This window comes from Leptonychotes weddellii, chromosome 15 (assembly GCF_054177405.1).
Source record: "Leptonychotes weddellii isolate Sample4059 chromosome 15, ASM5417740v2, whole genome shotgun sequence".
In the NCBI taxonomy this organism is placed as follows: domain Eukaryota; kingdom Metazoa; phylum Chordata; class Mammalia; order Carnivora; family Phocidae; genus Leptonychotes; species Leptonychotes weddellii.
The window spans coordinates 40,382,889-40,396,692 of NC_138383.1; the positions used below are offsets into that span (position 1 = coordinate 40,382,889).

The following is a 13,804-nucleotide window of genomic DNA, read 5'->3' on the forward strand; positions in this document are numbered from 1 at the left end:
AAAAAAAAAAAAAAAGAATATGGCTGAGAAAAGCTGCAAAGTCTTTCTGGGTATGCCTGCAGTCGGCAGCCCAAAATGTCCTGCAGAACCCATCCTGGAAGCTGCCCATAGGAACCCTAGAGGACCCCACAAGCCACAGGCCCCACACAGCCTGAAATGAGCAGCCACGTACCAGAAAGACCCATCATAGCCCTACTTGGAGTAGCTCACAAGGTTGACCCCTGAGTCAAGAGAGTAGAGTGCAGACGCTGAACGGGTTTTGCACGACATTTTACAGTTTACGGAGAGGCTGTGCAAGCTCACTCTCCCAGGCCACACAACACCCTGAGCGGGGGCAGGGCGAACATTGCCGTGGTCATTTTACACGTGAGAAATCGGCGCAGCTAACTGATTGCCGGGTCATGCTGGGGGTCTGGGCATGGAAGCCAGGCCCACCTCAACACGCCATACCATGCCCCCTGCTTGGACACCTTTTTACGTGTGTGCCACTTCAGCTTCAATTAAAATGAACCTTGGAATTCACCTCTTTTTTTTTTTTGAAATTTTCGTAAAATCCATATAACATGAAAAATACCATTTGAAGCATTTTAAGCGTACAATTTAGTAGCATTAAGTACATTCATATGCGGCCATTGCCTCCATCCATCTCCAGAACAGTTTTCATCTTGCGAAGCTGAAACCCTATACCCATTAAACACTAACTCCCAATTGCTCCCCTCCCCCAGCCTCTGACAACCATTCTACATTCTGTGTGTGAATTGGATTACTCTAAGACCATCATATAAGTGGAATCATGCACCATTTATCTTTCTGTGACCGGCTTATTTCACTTAGCATAACGTCCTCAAGATTCACCCGTATTGTAGCAAATTGCAGAATTTCCTCCCTTTATAAGGCTGAATAATAATCCATCATACGTATATGGCACATTTTACTTAGCCATTCGTCTGTCAATGGACACTTGAGGTGCTTCCAACTTTTAACTGTGGGATGAACTATGCTGCTGTGAACATGGGTGTACAAATACCTCTTTGAGTTACAGCTTTCAATTCTTTGGGGCATACACCCAGAAGTGGGATTGCTGGATCATGGAATTCATTTTTTTTTTTTTTTAGTTTTGATGACCAGTTTATTAAATAATATAATAAAGGATACCAATCAACAGCCAGCTGAAGAGACATATAGGGTGAGGCCATGGAATTCATTCTTAATCGTACATAACTGTTACATATATTTTATATGTATATAAACTCGGGGCGCCTGGGTGGCTCAGTCGTTAAGCGTCTGCCTTCGGCTCAGGTCATGATCCCAGGGCCCTGGGATCGAGCCCCGCATCCGGCTCCCTGCTCCGCGGGAAGCCCGCTTCACCCTCTCCCACTCCCCCTGCTTGTGTTCCCTCTCTCGCTGGGTCTCTCTCTGTCAAATAAATAAAATCTTTAAAAAAAAAACAACTCACCAGCAGTGACCCCTCAACCTACAAGTTCTCTGGGGTCACTGTTCCTTCTAACCACCTGTGTGGGCCAGAGGTGCTGTGGGAACACCTTGGAATGGAGACTGACATGCCCATGCTGTCTTAGGGACACTGCCTGGACCAGGGCCAGGTCTCAGCCATGGCAGCCCCGGGGCATGGGTGGGAGACATCTGAGAAAGGCACTAAGACAACTGGCCAGCTCAGGGGCACGGTCCAAGAAAGGGGAAGGTTACACTTCTCCACTAGAACTATCCCCTTAGCTTCCCAGGTGATTTCTGCCTCCGGTGAGGACAACTCACATCACTAAATGTGTCCCCTTTGTAACAGAGCCATTGGGCGCTGACAACATCTCCCAGAGTCTGCATGGTACCATGCATGCTGTGAGGGCTACAGGGGAAATCGTGACCCTCCTCCTCCTTCCCTGACAGCTTTTCCTCAACACACGGGGGCTCCCCATGACTGACCCTTACATCCTCCTATCCCTTTCTGAGACCCCCACTCCTCCAAGGACCCATCTGACATTCCCAAGCCAGGGACTCCCTCATCCAGGGGTCCAGTGCTACCCTCTCCCATGAGCTCCATCCCTATCTCCTGGAATCTCCAGATGAAGACCACAAACCCCTTCCACTCAGCACATCCAAGTAGACACCTCTGCCCTCCACATTCCTTCCCCTCAATGTTCCTGCCTAGAGAGGCACCAGCTTTGTGTGGTCATCAAGCCTGACATACTTTGTCATCTCCAGCTTCTCCTTCTCTGTCCTCACTGTCCTCAAATCCACCCTCTGTAGCTGGCAGCTACTTCCTCTCACCCGAGGCTCCAGAAGTGCCTCCCTTCCCTGGCCCAGCACCCCGACCCACCACCTCTCAATCCCCAGTCCCGGAACATTCTCCTGACCTTGCCCCCTTACTGAACAAGGCCTTATCCTTCAGCCTGGCACCCTGAGCCCATTCCCACCGTGGCCCAGCTGTCACCCGGACACATCTCCTCCCTAGTCACACTAACTGTGCCTGCCTCCATGCTCTTCCCCTGCCCTTCTTCTGCCCAACATGTTTGCTCTATGCATCCCACTTAACCCGTCTTTAAGGCCCAGGGGGCAGGTGAGAACTGTGGATGCTGAGATTCTATCATTCAACTCCCACCTCCTCCAAAAAGCCTCTCCACCAAGGGCCCAGCCAAAGTGCTCACCTCTAAACTCCTACACAAATCTCAGCGTATACCTTCCTGTAGCAACTGGTGCGTGGGATCACAATGACAACAATAATAGCAGTGGATGCTTATTAAGCCCATGCCGTGTGCCAGGTTCTGGGGTAAGCACTTTGGGCATTAACTTATCAAACTCTCACAAAGTTTCATGAGGAAAGTTTGGTTTGGGATTAGGAAATGAGTTGTAGACAGGCTACATAACCTGCCCAAGGACAGTGACAACCATACCAGTCTTGTCTGAAGCTTCCTAAAGCTTGTATTGAGCTTTAACTTCTCTGATGTTTATCTCTTAATTCACAGATTTTAATGGCTTCAGGGTGACAGGGCTCTTGTCCCCTCAATTTTCCTTCTCTAAGCCTAGCTCCATGCCTTGCCCAAAGTAGCACACTGTAAATATTTATTGGCATAGTTTTATCTGAGCAAAATCTGCACTGAGTGGTTCTACTAAAACTCATGAAATGGTGGCAGAGACGACACCTTAGGGTTGAGCACTGCTGCCATCAACCTAGTTTTCTGGGTCATAATGTGCAACAAGGTGTTCTTTCCCACCTCCCCGCCCCCAGCTTCCATAACTCTTTTTTTTTTTTTTTCCATAACTCTTTAAGGGTGTTCTTGAATCTATGTAATGATGTACCCATTAAAATTCTTTGTAAGTAGATCACGTTTAAATGATGAATTCTGGGAGGGGGCACTTATTCCAAGCTCTGGTCTGATGGGGACAAGGGGCAGTGGAGGAAGGTGCTGGAGGCCACATCAGCAAGTGGGTGGGCGGAGTCAACGGGAACCCCCGTCACCAATAGCTGCAGTTCTAACATTGTTACCACCAGGGGGCACATTGGCTTAAACTGAGCCCTTGACTCTGGCCATAGAAGCCTCATTCATTTTCTTCATCCATCTGGGTCCTCACCAATTTGAAGCCAGACTTTCTGGTACAGCTAGAAACCAGCAAACTCTCATGTGCTGAAAAAGCCTGATTACGCAAATCAGGAACTGTCAGCCTGGCATTTCTGGGTTCTAGCCCCAGGGAAAGTGGTTAAGGACACTGTAACCCACCCAAGGACAGTGTCAGCTCTACTAGTCTTGTCTTGAGCTTTCTAAATCTTGTGTTGACATTTAACTTCCCTGATTTTTGTGTCTTGCCTCCCAGATTTTAAATGGCTTCAGGGATCCCAGGTGCAGATGGCAAACAGCAAACCTACTTTCCTTTCTGGATTTGGTCTGTGCATTAGCATCACCAGGTACCCACGTGAGTCAGTTCCTGTGGAGGGCAGGGCTCTGTGAGAGGGGTCAGTGCACTCTAGAAGTGAATGGAGCTGGCCACCTAGGGATGAGGCATCCACTCAGCACCCAAAAACTGAGCCCTGCTCTGCAGAGCTGGGACCCAGGGTGGGGACTGGAAACAAGAGGGAGAAGAGATCGGAGGGTCAGGAGCATGGGCAGAGAATGGAGGCGGGAGAGGAGGTCCAGCTGTGCCAGACGCCCACTGCATAAATTTGGGCTGATAGCTGAAGCTCTGGGCCTGCTTCCTCATCCACAAAATGGGTGAGAGCACCTGCCCTACCTGCTTTACAGGCCTTTTCTGGGGATTAATAAGGATGTGAATGGTCTCTGTGGGCTGAAAGCTCTAGGCAGGCATGAGGGATTATGGTTCTCATCCTCATTATTTCAAATGAGAACTACATCTGCTGACTGTTGAGCTGTATCCGGCCATTAGCTTGAGGTTGTGACTAATTGTTTTTTAATGAAAAAAAAAAACCCAAGATTTGCTTAATGTTTCATGACTCACACAGTGAGCATCTCTGAACCCAGAATCTCTCAATTTCAAAGATGTGATCTGTCCATCTAACTGTGGCTGGGAAAAGAGGTCAGGTGCAAACTGCCCTCTTTCCTGAAGGACCACTGAGTACTAGCAAACCCACAGCAATTGAGTAGGGTGAATAAGCTGGTCTCTGCCCTCAAGAAGGCCAGGATGGGGGCGCCTGGGTGGCTCAGTCGTTAAGCGTCTGCCTTCGGCTCAGGTCATGATCTCAGGGTCCTGGGATCGAGCCCCGCATCGGGCTCCCTGCTCGGCAGGAGGCCTGCTTCTCCCTCTCCCACTCCCCCTGCTTGTGTTCCCTCTCTCGCTGTATCTCTCTCTGTCAAATAAATAAAAAATAAAAAAAAAAAAAAGAAGGCCAGGATGCATGAGGAGGAAGACCTGCTAGGCTCTCTCTGACACTTTACTGGGTGGGGGGCCCTGTAACAGGCACAAGCCAGGAGCCAATAGGCCATGCCAACAGCAAACACTGAGTGGGGTCCCGGATGTCAGCTGCAATCATAATCCAGTGAGAAATATGCTGCCAGGGAGTCCGTGTAGCAGGAAGATGGCATTTGAGCTGGGCCTTGGTATAATGTTCTGCCCCAGGAGGAGATTCCAAACATTGGCATCAGCCCAAGATTAAGCAGAAGGACAGATCAGAGAACAGCTTAATAGGAACCCTTCCCTCGAGCAGCTTTCAGTCCAGTTGAGAAGAAAAATAGAGAACATGAAAGCCACATAAACATACGGATCTAGTCATAGTCAAGGGCCAAAGGAAGGGTAAGGGGGACAGCCTCTGCCCCCAGGCTGGTTCGGGCCACCATGTCTCACAGGCTGCTTTCTAGGCCCCTCCACCTGGGCCCCTGCCTTCCACAACACCCGTTCTCCAATCTAGAGTCTGCACACCGGCAGTTCTACTCCTGAAGCCCGTGAAGCCTGTCCTCCACTCCGCTGCCCACAGGAGAAAGTCCAAATCCCACCATCTGGCACCCAAGACCCCTCACAGTTTGGCTGACATTTCCAGTCACAAGAGCTACCACACCCTTTCATATGCCGTATGACCAAGTTACACCAGACAATTCATCACACCCTGCTCATGCCAGTCTTTCATGACAACACATTTGCTCTCTCAGCCCAGAACACTGAAGAAAGCGGGCTCTGGGGTTGAATCCTAGGGTTGTGATCTTGGGTGGGTTATGTAACATTTTTGCGTCTCGGTTTCTTCACCTGAGAAATGAAGATAATAGTACTCACCTTCTAGGATCACCATAAAGATCAAATAGGTCTGAACAAGTGGAGTTTAGATTAGCTCCTGGTACAAGGCAGGTACTCAAAAAGTGTTAGCTGTTGTTGGTATTGATGGACTGAAACTCTCCAAGGTTTAGCTCAGTGTCACTTACATAAAGAATGAATTGTTCCTCCTTCTGCACACACATAAATCTGTCCTAGTGTTTATTTCATTCCCTAGTGATGGAAATTCAACAACTCATCATTGTCCTGACAGAAAACCCAGCTCCTAGTGGGTGTTGATAAATGTGTCAGTCCGTGCTGGGTGCAGCTGAGCCTAGGTACGGTCTCTAGGGCGGCTGTAGTGGTCAGGGTACACTAAGTTATGCTGTGGTAACAAACAACCCCCAAATCTCAGCGGTTTCAAACATCAAAGGTTTATTTCTTGGTCACACTGCACGTTGCTCATTCGTTGGCGAGGGTTCTCCACCACACTGTCCTAACATGGAACCCAAGCTGACAGAGCCCTTCTCTGGGACACTACCAGTCACTGGTGGCAAAAGGAAGGCAATGTGACACATCACACACTGGCTCCTAAAGGCCCACACAACTGGCCTGAAGGCACAGAACAAGTGGCACACTTCTGCTCACGTTTCACTGGCCAAAGCAATCAGGTGGGAAAGTGCGAGCCTACCGTGTGCCTGTAAGACCCGGACACGGGCAGGCAGTCCTCAAGGCCAGTTCCTCATATGAGGATCGTGCTGGTATCAAACACTTACTGGTACCTTCCAGGAATGACAGCAAAAGCAGTGAGTGGTTTGTGATTTCAGGCTGAAGAAACGAGGCCCTGGGAGCTGTGTTCAACCCCCCTGCAGAGGCCCAGGCCACGTGCAATAAATACAGCAGCAGGGCTCTGAGCTGACAAGCTTGGACGGCACGAGGCTCAGCCCTCAGAGGTAGAGGGGACATGTGGAAAGGGAACAGGGAGTTCCAGCACCACACTGGGCACTGGGCTGGGCTTCCTGGCCTTACATCCAGGTTCTCATCTTACGTTGACGGACTCCATCCACAGCACTCTGAGGACACAAGACAGGCTGCCTCCCCGAAGCCGGAGGACCAATTCCTCCTGACGGACAGGGCTGTTATCTTTTGGTCTATCCCAAGGTGGCTTCTCTCTCATAGGCCTGCCACAGGGGCTCCAAAATAATGGTGTCGACTCATTCTAGCTGAGAGAAAACTCACATGACTTTCCTGAGTGATCTTCAGCCACTTGTCCTGGCAGAACTGCCGGGCAGGCAGGGGTTTTCTATAGTACAACCTACAAATGATCCTCAGGGCTATGTCCAACCTCCCAAACCAAGCTCTGCAGCTATGCCATAATTTACAACAATCCCAAAGAAGACAGGTGTGTCTTATTAAAGGTACAAGTCTCTGGAAGAATGAGCTTTAGTGTCTAAAATCCAATCAGCATGGCCAGGCAGATTAATCTAAGAGCTTCAGACAATCACATAATTCATAAAGTGACATTTACAAAGAGACAACAAGACTGCTTCCCAGACTCATAGTTGCCCAGGTGCCTCAGAGTCAGGCCTGCCTGAGCATTGGGATCACTCTTGGGAGTCTGGAATTAGATGCAGCAATGATGGCTTTCTCCTGGAAGCCATGCCATCCATGTTCATGCCTACCAACTACTGGAAGGTTTAAGATGCTCTGGGATCCCTGCAGGGATGCTGACTCCAGGGGAATGTTTCTGCGGGCCAGGACACATAGTGGCCCAGCAAGGCCTACACCAAGAGAAAGAAAGGCTAGGGCCGCAGGATAAGGGGTTCTCTCTGGGTAAATTGTCCACCCTCTCTGACAGGAGCATGCCCAGCCACATCCCTCTGTTGGAAAGATTCCCAAGAATGTACAGGGCCAAAAACACACTGCTGCCCAGACACACCCTGGAAAGGGGTCCTACTGGTGCCTGGTCAGACTCTTGGGAACAATATGCCTGAATGGTGGGGCCACGCAGCATCCATCTCCCTCGCTGGTCATGCTACGCCCCCTTTCCTTCCCTGCTATGTGCCTTCGAGCCAGTTGTGTTAAGGATCTGGAGCAGCTCCAGTGCAGCAGGCTCTCCCTGGAAGGGGGAGCACATGGTGAGAAGGCCAGCAGAGACCCCTGCATCTTCATCTCAGCCAGTCTGCTTTACTATCTTGGGCCATACCCTGCCTCAGCTAACCAGCTATGACCAAGGGAGAACAAGAATGGGAGGGGGACTGCAGGGACACATGATACAATCCAGTAGGGAAGGACTTTTCCAACAGTGCATGTGAGCCAAGTCTGGGCTTCATGTCCCAAAATACAATCATCCCAAAAGCTGGAGCGGCAGGGGGGTGGGGGGTGGGGGGCCTTCTTTTCTTACTTGGAGACTTTTTGGTGTCTGAAGTCACATTTATTTTCTCTTTGTCTACAGGTGAATCACAGAAGAGCCTGCTGACCATGATGCTGGGCTACTGTTCCTTTTCTTTCTTTGTCCCTCTCTCTTTTTTCCACATTTACATTTGTGACCAATTCCCAAGTGAGTCTCTTGGAGAGCACTGATTTGGGATCTAGTTGATGAGTCCTGGCTGCATTATTAGAGGATGAAGGTAGGTTCTTGGTCAAGATGGTGCCCTGAAAACAAGCTTTGCTTAAAAGCTGCCCACAAAACTGTCCAGGAAAAGGATGACCCCAAGGTCATGTCAGGAATGTTAGTTAGATAAAATCTGCAACAGTCTTTTGGCCAAAGGATGCACTGACTAAGACTCCCTCTGGTTAAGATTTCTCTGGAGCATGACCACAGCTGCCCCCACAGCTGCGTCCACATCCTGCCCAAAGGACACTGGGAAGGGAAAAGCCCTCTGCACCTCCTGCTTCAGCACGTCATTCCTGGACAGTGCACTCCCACTGCCGATCACCCGCTCCACACCCCACTCCTTGAGCTGTTGAAATGGAAGCATGGAGTGCAAGTTTTGAACAATGCCTCGGCACAGGGCCCGGGTCACGTGCCCCAGGGAGAGATCAGAGGAGGAGATTCTGGTCACTGAGGCCAGCTGGTCCGGCAGGTGCCTCTCGCCCAACACCGTTGGAGTGATAGTTAGGCAGGTGTCTCTTTGCTGTGCAGCTGCCTGGATCATACATGAATACACAGTGGATTCTTCGACCTCTAGACCTTCCAAGAACAGAAAAGACCTGTGTGAGTTCATGCACCCCTTGCTGTAGGCTGAGACAGTATAGAATTCCCAGGGGGCAGCATAGTTGTGTGCCTGGGGTAGGTCCCAAGATTCTGTAGCTGTTCTCCACTCCTAGAGGAAGCCAGTGCTGCTGGCCCAAGAACCACACTTCTGAATTAGAAGGTTCTAGACCAGTGCTTACCAACACTTAAGGGCATAACAATCACCTGAGGAGCTTTTATAAAATGCCTACCCCACCCCACCCCATGGCCAAATCATCAGCATTCTGCAGGCAGGACTAGGACATCAATATTGTTTTTAAAACTTCACAAGTGTTTCCAGAGTGCAGCCAGTGCTGAGAGCCACCACCCCAGTGTCACTGTGAAGTCTCAGTGGCAGCACATTTAACTTACGCAAACTCAGCTATACACACTTGGGAATGAGAGAGAGGAAGAGGGAGAAATAATTTAAATATCATAGTCAAAATGTGATCAGCAGAACTCTGGTTGACTCAGTCAGTAGAGCGTGCGACTCTTGATCTCAGGGTTGTGAGTTCGAGCCCTATGTTGGGCATGGAGCCTACTTAAAAAAAAGAAAAGAAAAAAGTGCCAGAATGAATATCAGTGTCTTTCCCCTCCCTCTAGAAATTCTACTAAAATCTCAGAAAAATCACATGCTTGATGAATAACCTAGCACATGTGTACAAGTATACAAATCCGTAGGACTGAGTCCTTGGAGAACTGCTGGTTCAAAGGATATGCACATCATAATCGCCCCTTAGAAGCTGGACCAATTTACACTACTACTGCAGTGTATAAGAGGGATTATCTCTCCACATCTTAGGAAACAGTGCATTGAAAACTTCTAAAAGAATAAAGAATATAGGGCGCCTGGGTGGCTCAGTTGGTTAGGCGACTGCCTTCGGCTCAGGTCATGATCCCAGGGTCCTGGGATCGAGTCCCGCATCGGGCTCCCTGCTCTGCGGGGAACCTGCTTCTCCCTCTCCCACTCCCCCTGCTTGTGTTCCCTCTCTCGCTGTGTCTCTCTCTGTCAAATAAATAAATAAAATCTTTAAAAAAAAAAAAAAAGAATAAAGAATATAAAACCATAAAATTATGGGAAAAAAAGGGAAAGAAGATGAAAAAGAAAAAAAAAAAAACAGATCAATCAAATAGAAAGCTTTCAAACAGAAAAGCTCCACCTGACTGGCTCAGTCGGTAGAGCGTATGACTTTTGATCTCAGGGTCATGAGTTCAAGCCCCACATTGGGTGTAGAGATTACTTAAATAAATAAAAACTTAAAAAAAAAAAATAGAAAGCAGAGAGACTGGAGATATGATGATTAAATGCAATGTGGTATCCTGAATTGGATCCTGGAACAGGAAAACGACATTAGTGGAAAACTGTCAAAACCCAAAGAAAGTCTATAGTTAAAAGAAGAAAACAATAAATGATGTGTTTGTATGTCCTTAATAAAAATTCCCAAAAGGATGTTAAGGAAATGTGAAAATAAAGCGTTCTTCCTCGCTGGAAAACATTTGAGCCATGACCCCAGCCTTGGGGGGCACCTGAAGGAAGGAGTCTAGCAGCTGAAGGCCTCAGAGACCTGGCTTCTAGCCCTGTCTCTGCGTCCCTTGGCTTACCACCTCATCCAAATCTACTGTGGGGATTAAATGCTATGAGTTGCCAAATACTCACATCACAGGCTTAGACCCACAGGCCATCAGAGCTGAAAAAACACCGAAGGCAAGGGACTTGCCAAAGCCACATAATGACTTGACAGAGCTGAGAACTGAGGCACTCTCCCGGGTTGCACCACCACTATGCTTATTTAACAAGCAGTTATACCACACTTATTATGGGCCAGACATCATTCTAAGTGCCCTGCAATATAACTCATTTGATCCCCACAGTTATTTAAGGTACATCTAGGATAATCCCTTTCCAGATGAGGAAAGTGAAGAACAGAGGGGACAAGTAACCTGCCCCGAAGCACAAGAAAGTGGCAGAGCTGGGATTCAAACCCAGGCCACCTAGCTTCAGAGTCCCTACTCTAAACCGCATGAGGGTGGAACTCCCTGTTTTCTAACTTCTGGGAAATAATGCAAACCTAGGGTATTCTGAATAGAGAGTTTTATTTTTATATCTTATGCTTTAATATTTCCATATCTGGTTAATAAATGTAATGTCTCTTATCTCAACAAATCTTATTGTATTTGCATCTATATATTTTTTAAAGATTTATTTTATTTATGTATTCATTCATTCATTCATTTATTTTAGAGAGGGAGGAGGAGCAGAGGGGGAGAGAGAGAGAGAGAGAGAATCTTGAGCACACTCCCTGCTAAGCACGGAGCCCGACACTGGGCTTGATCCCACAACCCTGAGATCATGACCTGAGCCAAAATCCAGAGTCAGACACTTAACCAACTGAGCCACCCAGGCACCCCTATTTATTTATTTTAGAGAGAGGGAGAGAGCACACGTGAGCAAGGGAAGGGGCAGAGGGAGAGAGAGAGAGAGAATCCTCAAATAGACTCCATGCCAAGTGCAGAGCCCTACGGGGGGCTAGATCCCAGGACCCCGAGATCATGACCTGGGCCAAAATCAAGAGTCAGATGCTTAACTGACTGAGCCACCCAGGCACCCCAGCATCTATATATTTTTTAATCAAATGACATTATTGTAGAAATTTCTTAAAAGGTTAAGTTACATATAATACTAACCTTCAAAGTCCTCAGTTTCATCAAAACCAGAACCATGAAAATGCAAGGGACTTTTCTTTTTGAAAACATCTTACAGAGAAATTAAATAATATTACCATCTCTTTCAGGGGTAAAAATAACAGTCACTTCTGTGTAATGATAGACCGGTAGGTCAGCTCAGTCAACAACTGATAGAGCCAAACAGTTAAAACAGTATCTAAATACAGGGCTTGCCTGAAGGTTCTGATGACTGGTTCTGCATCTTTTTTTTTTTTTTTTTAAGATTTTATTTATTTGACAAAGAGAGACACAGTGAGAGAGGGAACACAAGCAGGGGGAGTGGGAGAGGGAGAAGCAGGCTTCCCGCGGAGCAGAGAGCCCGATGTGGGGCTCGATCCCAGGACCCTGGGATCATGACCCGAGCTGAAGGCAGACGCTTAACGACTGAGCCACCCAGGCACCCGACTGGTTCTGCGTCTTGAAAACCTTTTCTGACACCTTTTCAGGCAAAACAAAATCAGAGTTCTGTTCTCTTAATGACGCATTCCTGAGGGGATCTCAGCCAAGGGGGCAGAATTCCCCTGGCTAGCCGGAAAGCACTGACATGGGTCAGCAACACTTGTCTGCACAAGCAGTGTGAGCTTCCCACGTGCTCCCTACCGCCCATGCCTCACCTTGTTACCACGCTGAAAGCTTCCTGGCGTGACCTGATTCAGAGCTCCTATAGGGGGACCAGTGATTTCCCCAGACCTGCATGGCTCACCAGTGATTTCATTTCTACCTTAAGGGCTTGGAAAGGGAACCTTTCCTGGAAGGAGGCTACAAGTTTCTCTGCAAATGAAGAGCAGAGAAAGGCCCGATCTAGTCTACCCTGAAGAAAGCAGAGGGCATCACACTTTTCAGGGATCCCTTCCAAGAAAGGGAGTCAGGAACCACTTGCCAGGAATAAATGCTATAAGGATTTTATAATATTGTAAAATACCAGGAGTCTTTTCACTCATCCATGTTTGATCATTTTATTTTCAGCTCTCTGCAGTCATCAGAAAGGGATGGTGAGCTACTGACAAGTAACCAGTGGGCAGGGGAGAGCCAGGAGACCAGTCAATGTTAGAGGAAAAGGTGCTCCCTCAGAAAAAAAGAGGTGACGGCGGCTCAGAAGATGAGAGGAAAAAAGGCTACAGGCCCAGATCCCTAAAGAAGGAAGGGATGTGCTGGAGCCGGGCTGGGTCTGACACACGAATCTAGAAGCTTAAGTAACACCGGCAGCACCAAGACACTGCCACATCGAAAGGCCAAGCGGGAAACACATCACCGTGTGGGCGACACCTTACCTAGATCCGCCATCCATTGGACCAGCATGTGGACAAACGTGGCCAGCACGTTGCCCCCATTGAGTGACGCTGCCACCGCCAGGTAGATCCTGTCGAAGTACGGGAAGTAGGTGACTGGAGCCGCAGGGTCTGGAGTCTGCGCCGGCTGGAATCCTGAAGGCATGGAGGTTGCCAACTGAACTGAAGTGCTGATGTTGAGAACTGGGGTCCAAGGGAAGCAGAAGTTAGGCCTGTCCGGCTGAGTCAGAGGTCACAGGTCACAAGAGGGCAAGGGGAGAGTGTGCTGGTTTACAAAAAAAATGTCGTCAAAGTCTTTGAGACCCCTCCTTTCAGGAGGTAGAGCCGAACTTCCCCCACCCCATGAGTGTAGGCTAGACTTGGGGACTTGCTTCTAATTGAGAAAATAAAGCAGAAGTGACCCTGTGTGACTTTGGAGCCCAGGTCATAAAAAGGCACTGCAGCTTCTGTCTTGATCACTTGCTCTGAGGGGAGGCAGGCACCATGTCATGAGCAGCCCTGCGGAGAGGTCCATGTGGCAAAAAACTGAGGCCTCCTGCCAAAAGCTACATAAATGAGCTGAGAAGTAGATCCACCAGGCCTGGTCAAGCCTTTGGATGACTGCAGACCCAGCTAAGCAACAGCTCGACTGCAATTCCAGGAGGGACCTTAAACCAGACCATCCAGCAACGTCCAAATTCCTGACTCTCAGAAACTGTGAGAGATAATAAATGTTTGCTGCTTTAGGCTACTAAGTGATTTGTTACACAGCAATAGACAACGATGTACAGATAGTAAGACCTCTCTCAGCCCAAGTATTTGACTCTCTGGGGAGGTTTCATTCATTTTCAGCAAGTGCCACCTCCTTCTCATA

The 13,804-nt window shown here is 48.5% G+C and overlaps 1 protein-coding gene across 3 annotated transcripts in view; it reads right to left on the reverse strand.

Moving 5' to 3' along the window:
* SHPK (sedoheptulokinase) overlaps positions 1-13,804 on the reverse strand; it is a 32,774-nt gene that overhangs the window by 1,620 nt on the left and 17,350 nt on the right. Inside the window, exons 6-8 of one of the 3 annotated variants that reach the window (XR_014140595.1) lie at positions 12,934-13,134; positions 7,019-8,896; positions 6,120-6,216 (exon numbers count right to left, since the gene is read on the reverse strand). Coding sequence is in view for 2 of the 3 variants with exons in the window: in XM_081805548.1 (XP_081661674.1) it covers positions 8,484-8,896; positions 12,934-13,134 (614 nt within the window). In the remaining variant the exon portion in view is untranslated. Of the gene's footprint in view, positions 1-6,119; positions 8,897-12,933; positions 13,135-13,804 lie in introns of those variants that run through there. The other 2 variants (XM_081805548.1, XM_081805549.1) reach the window with 2 other exon arrangements.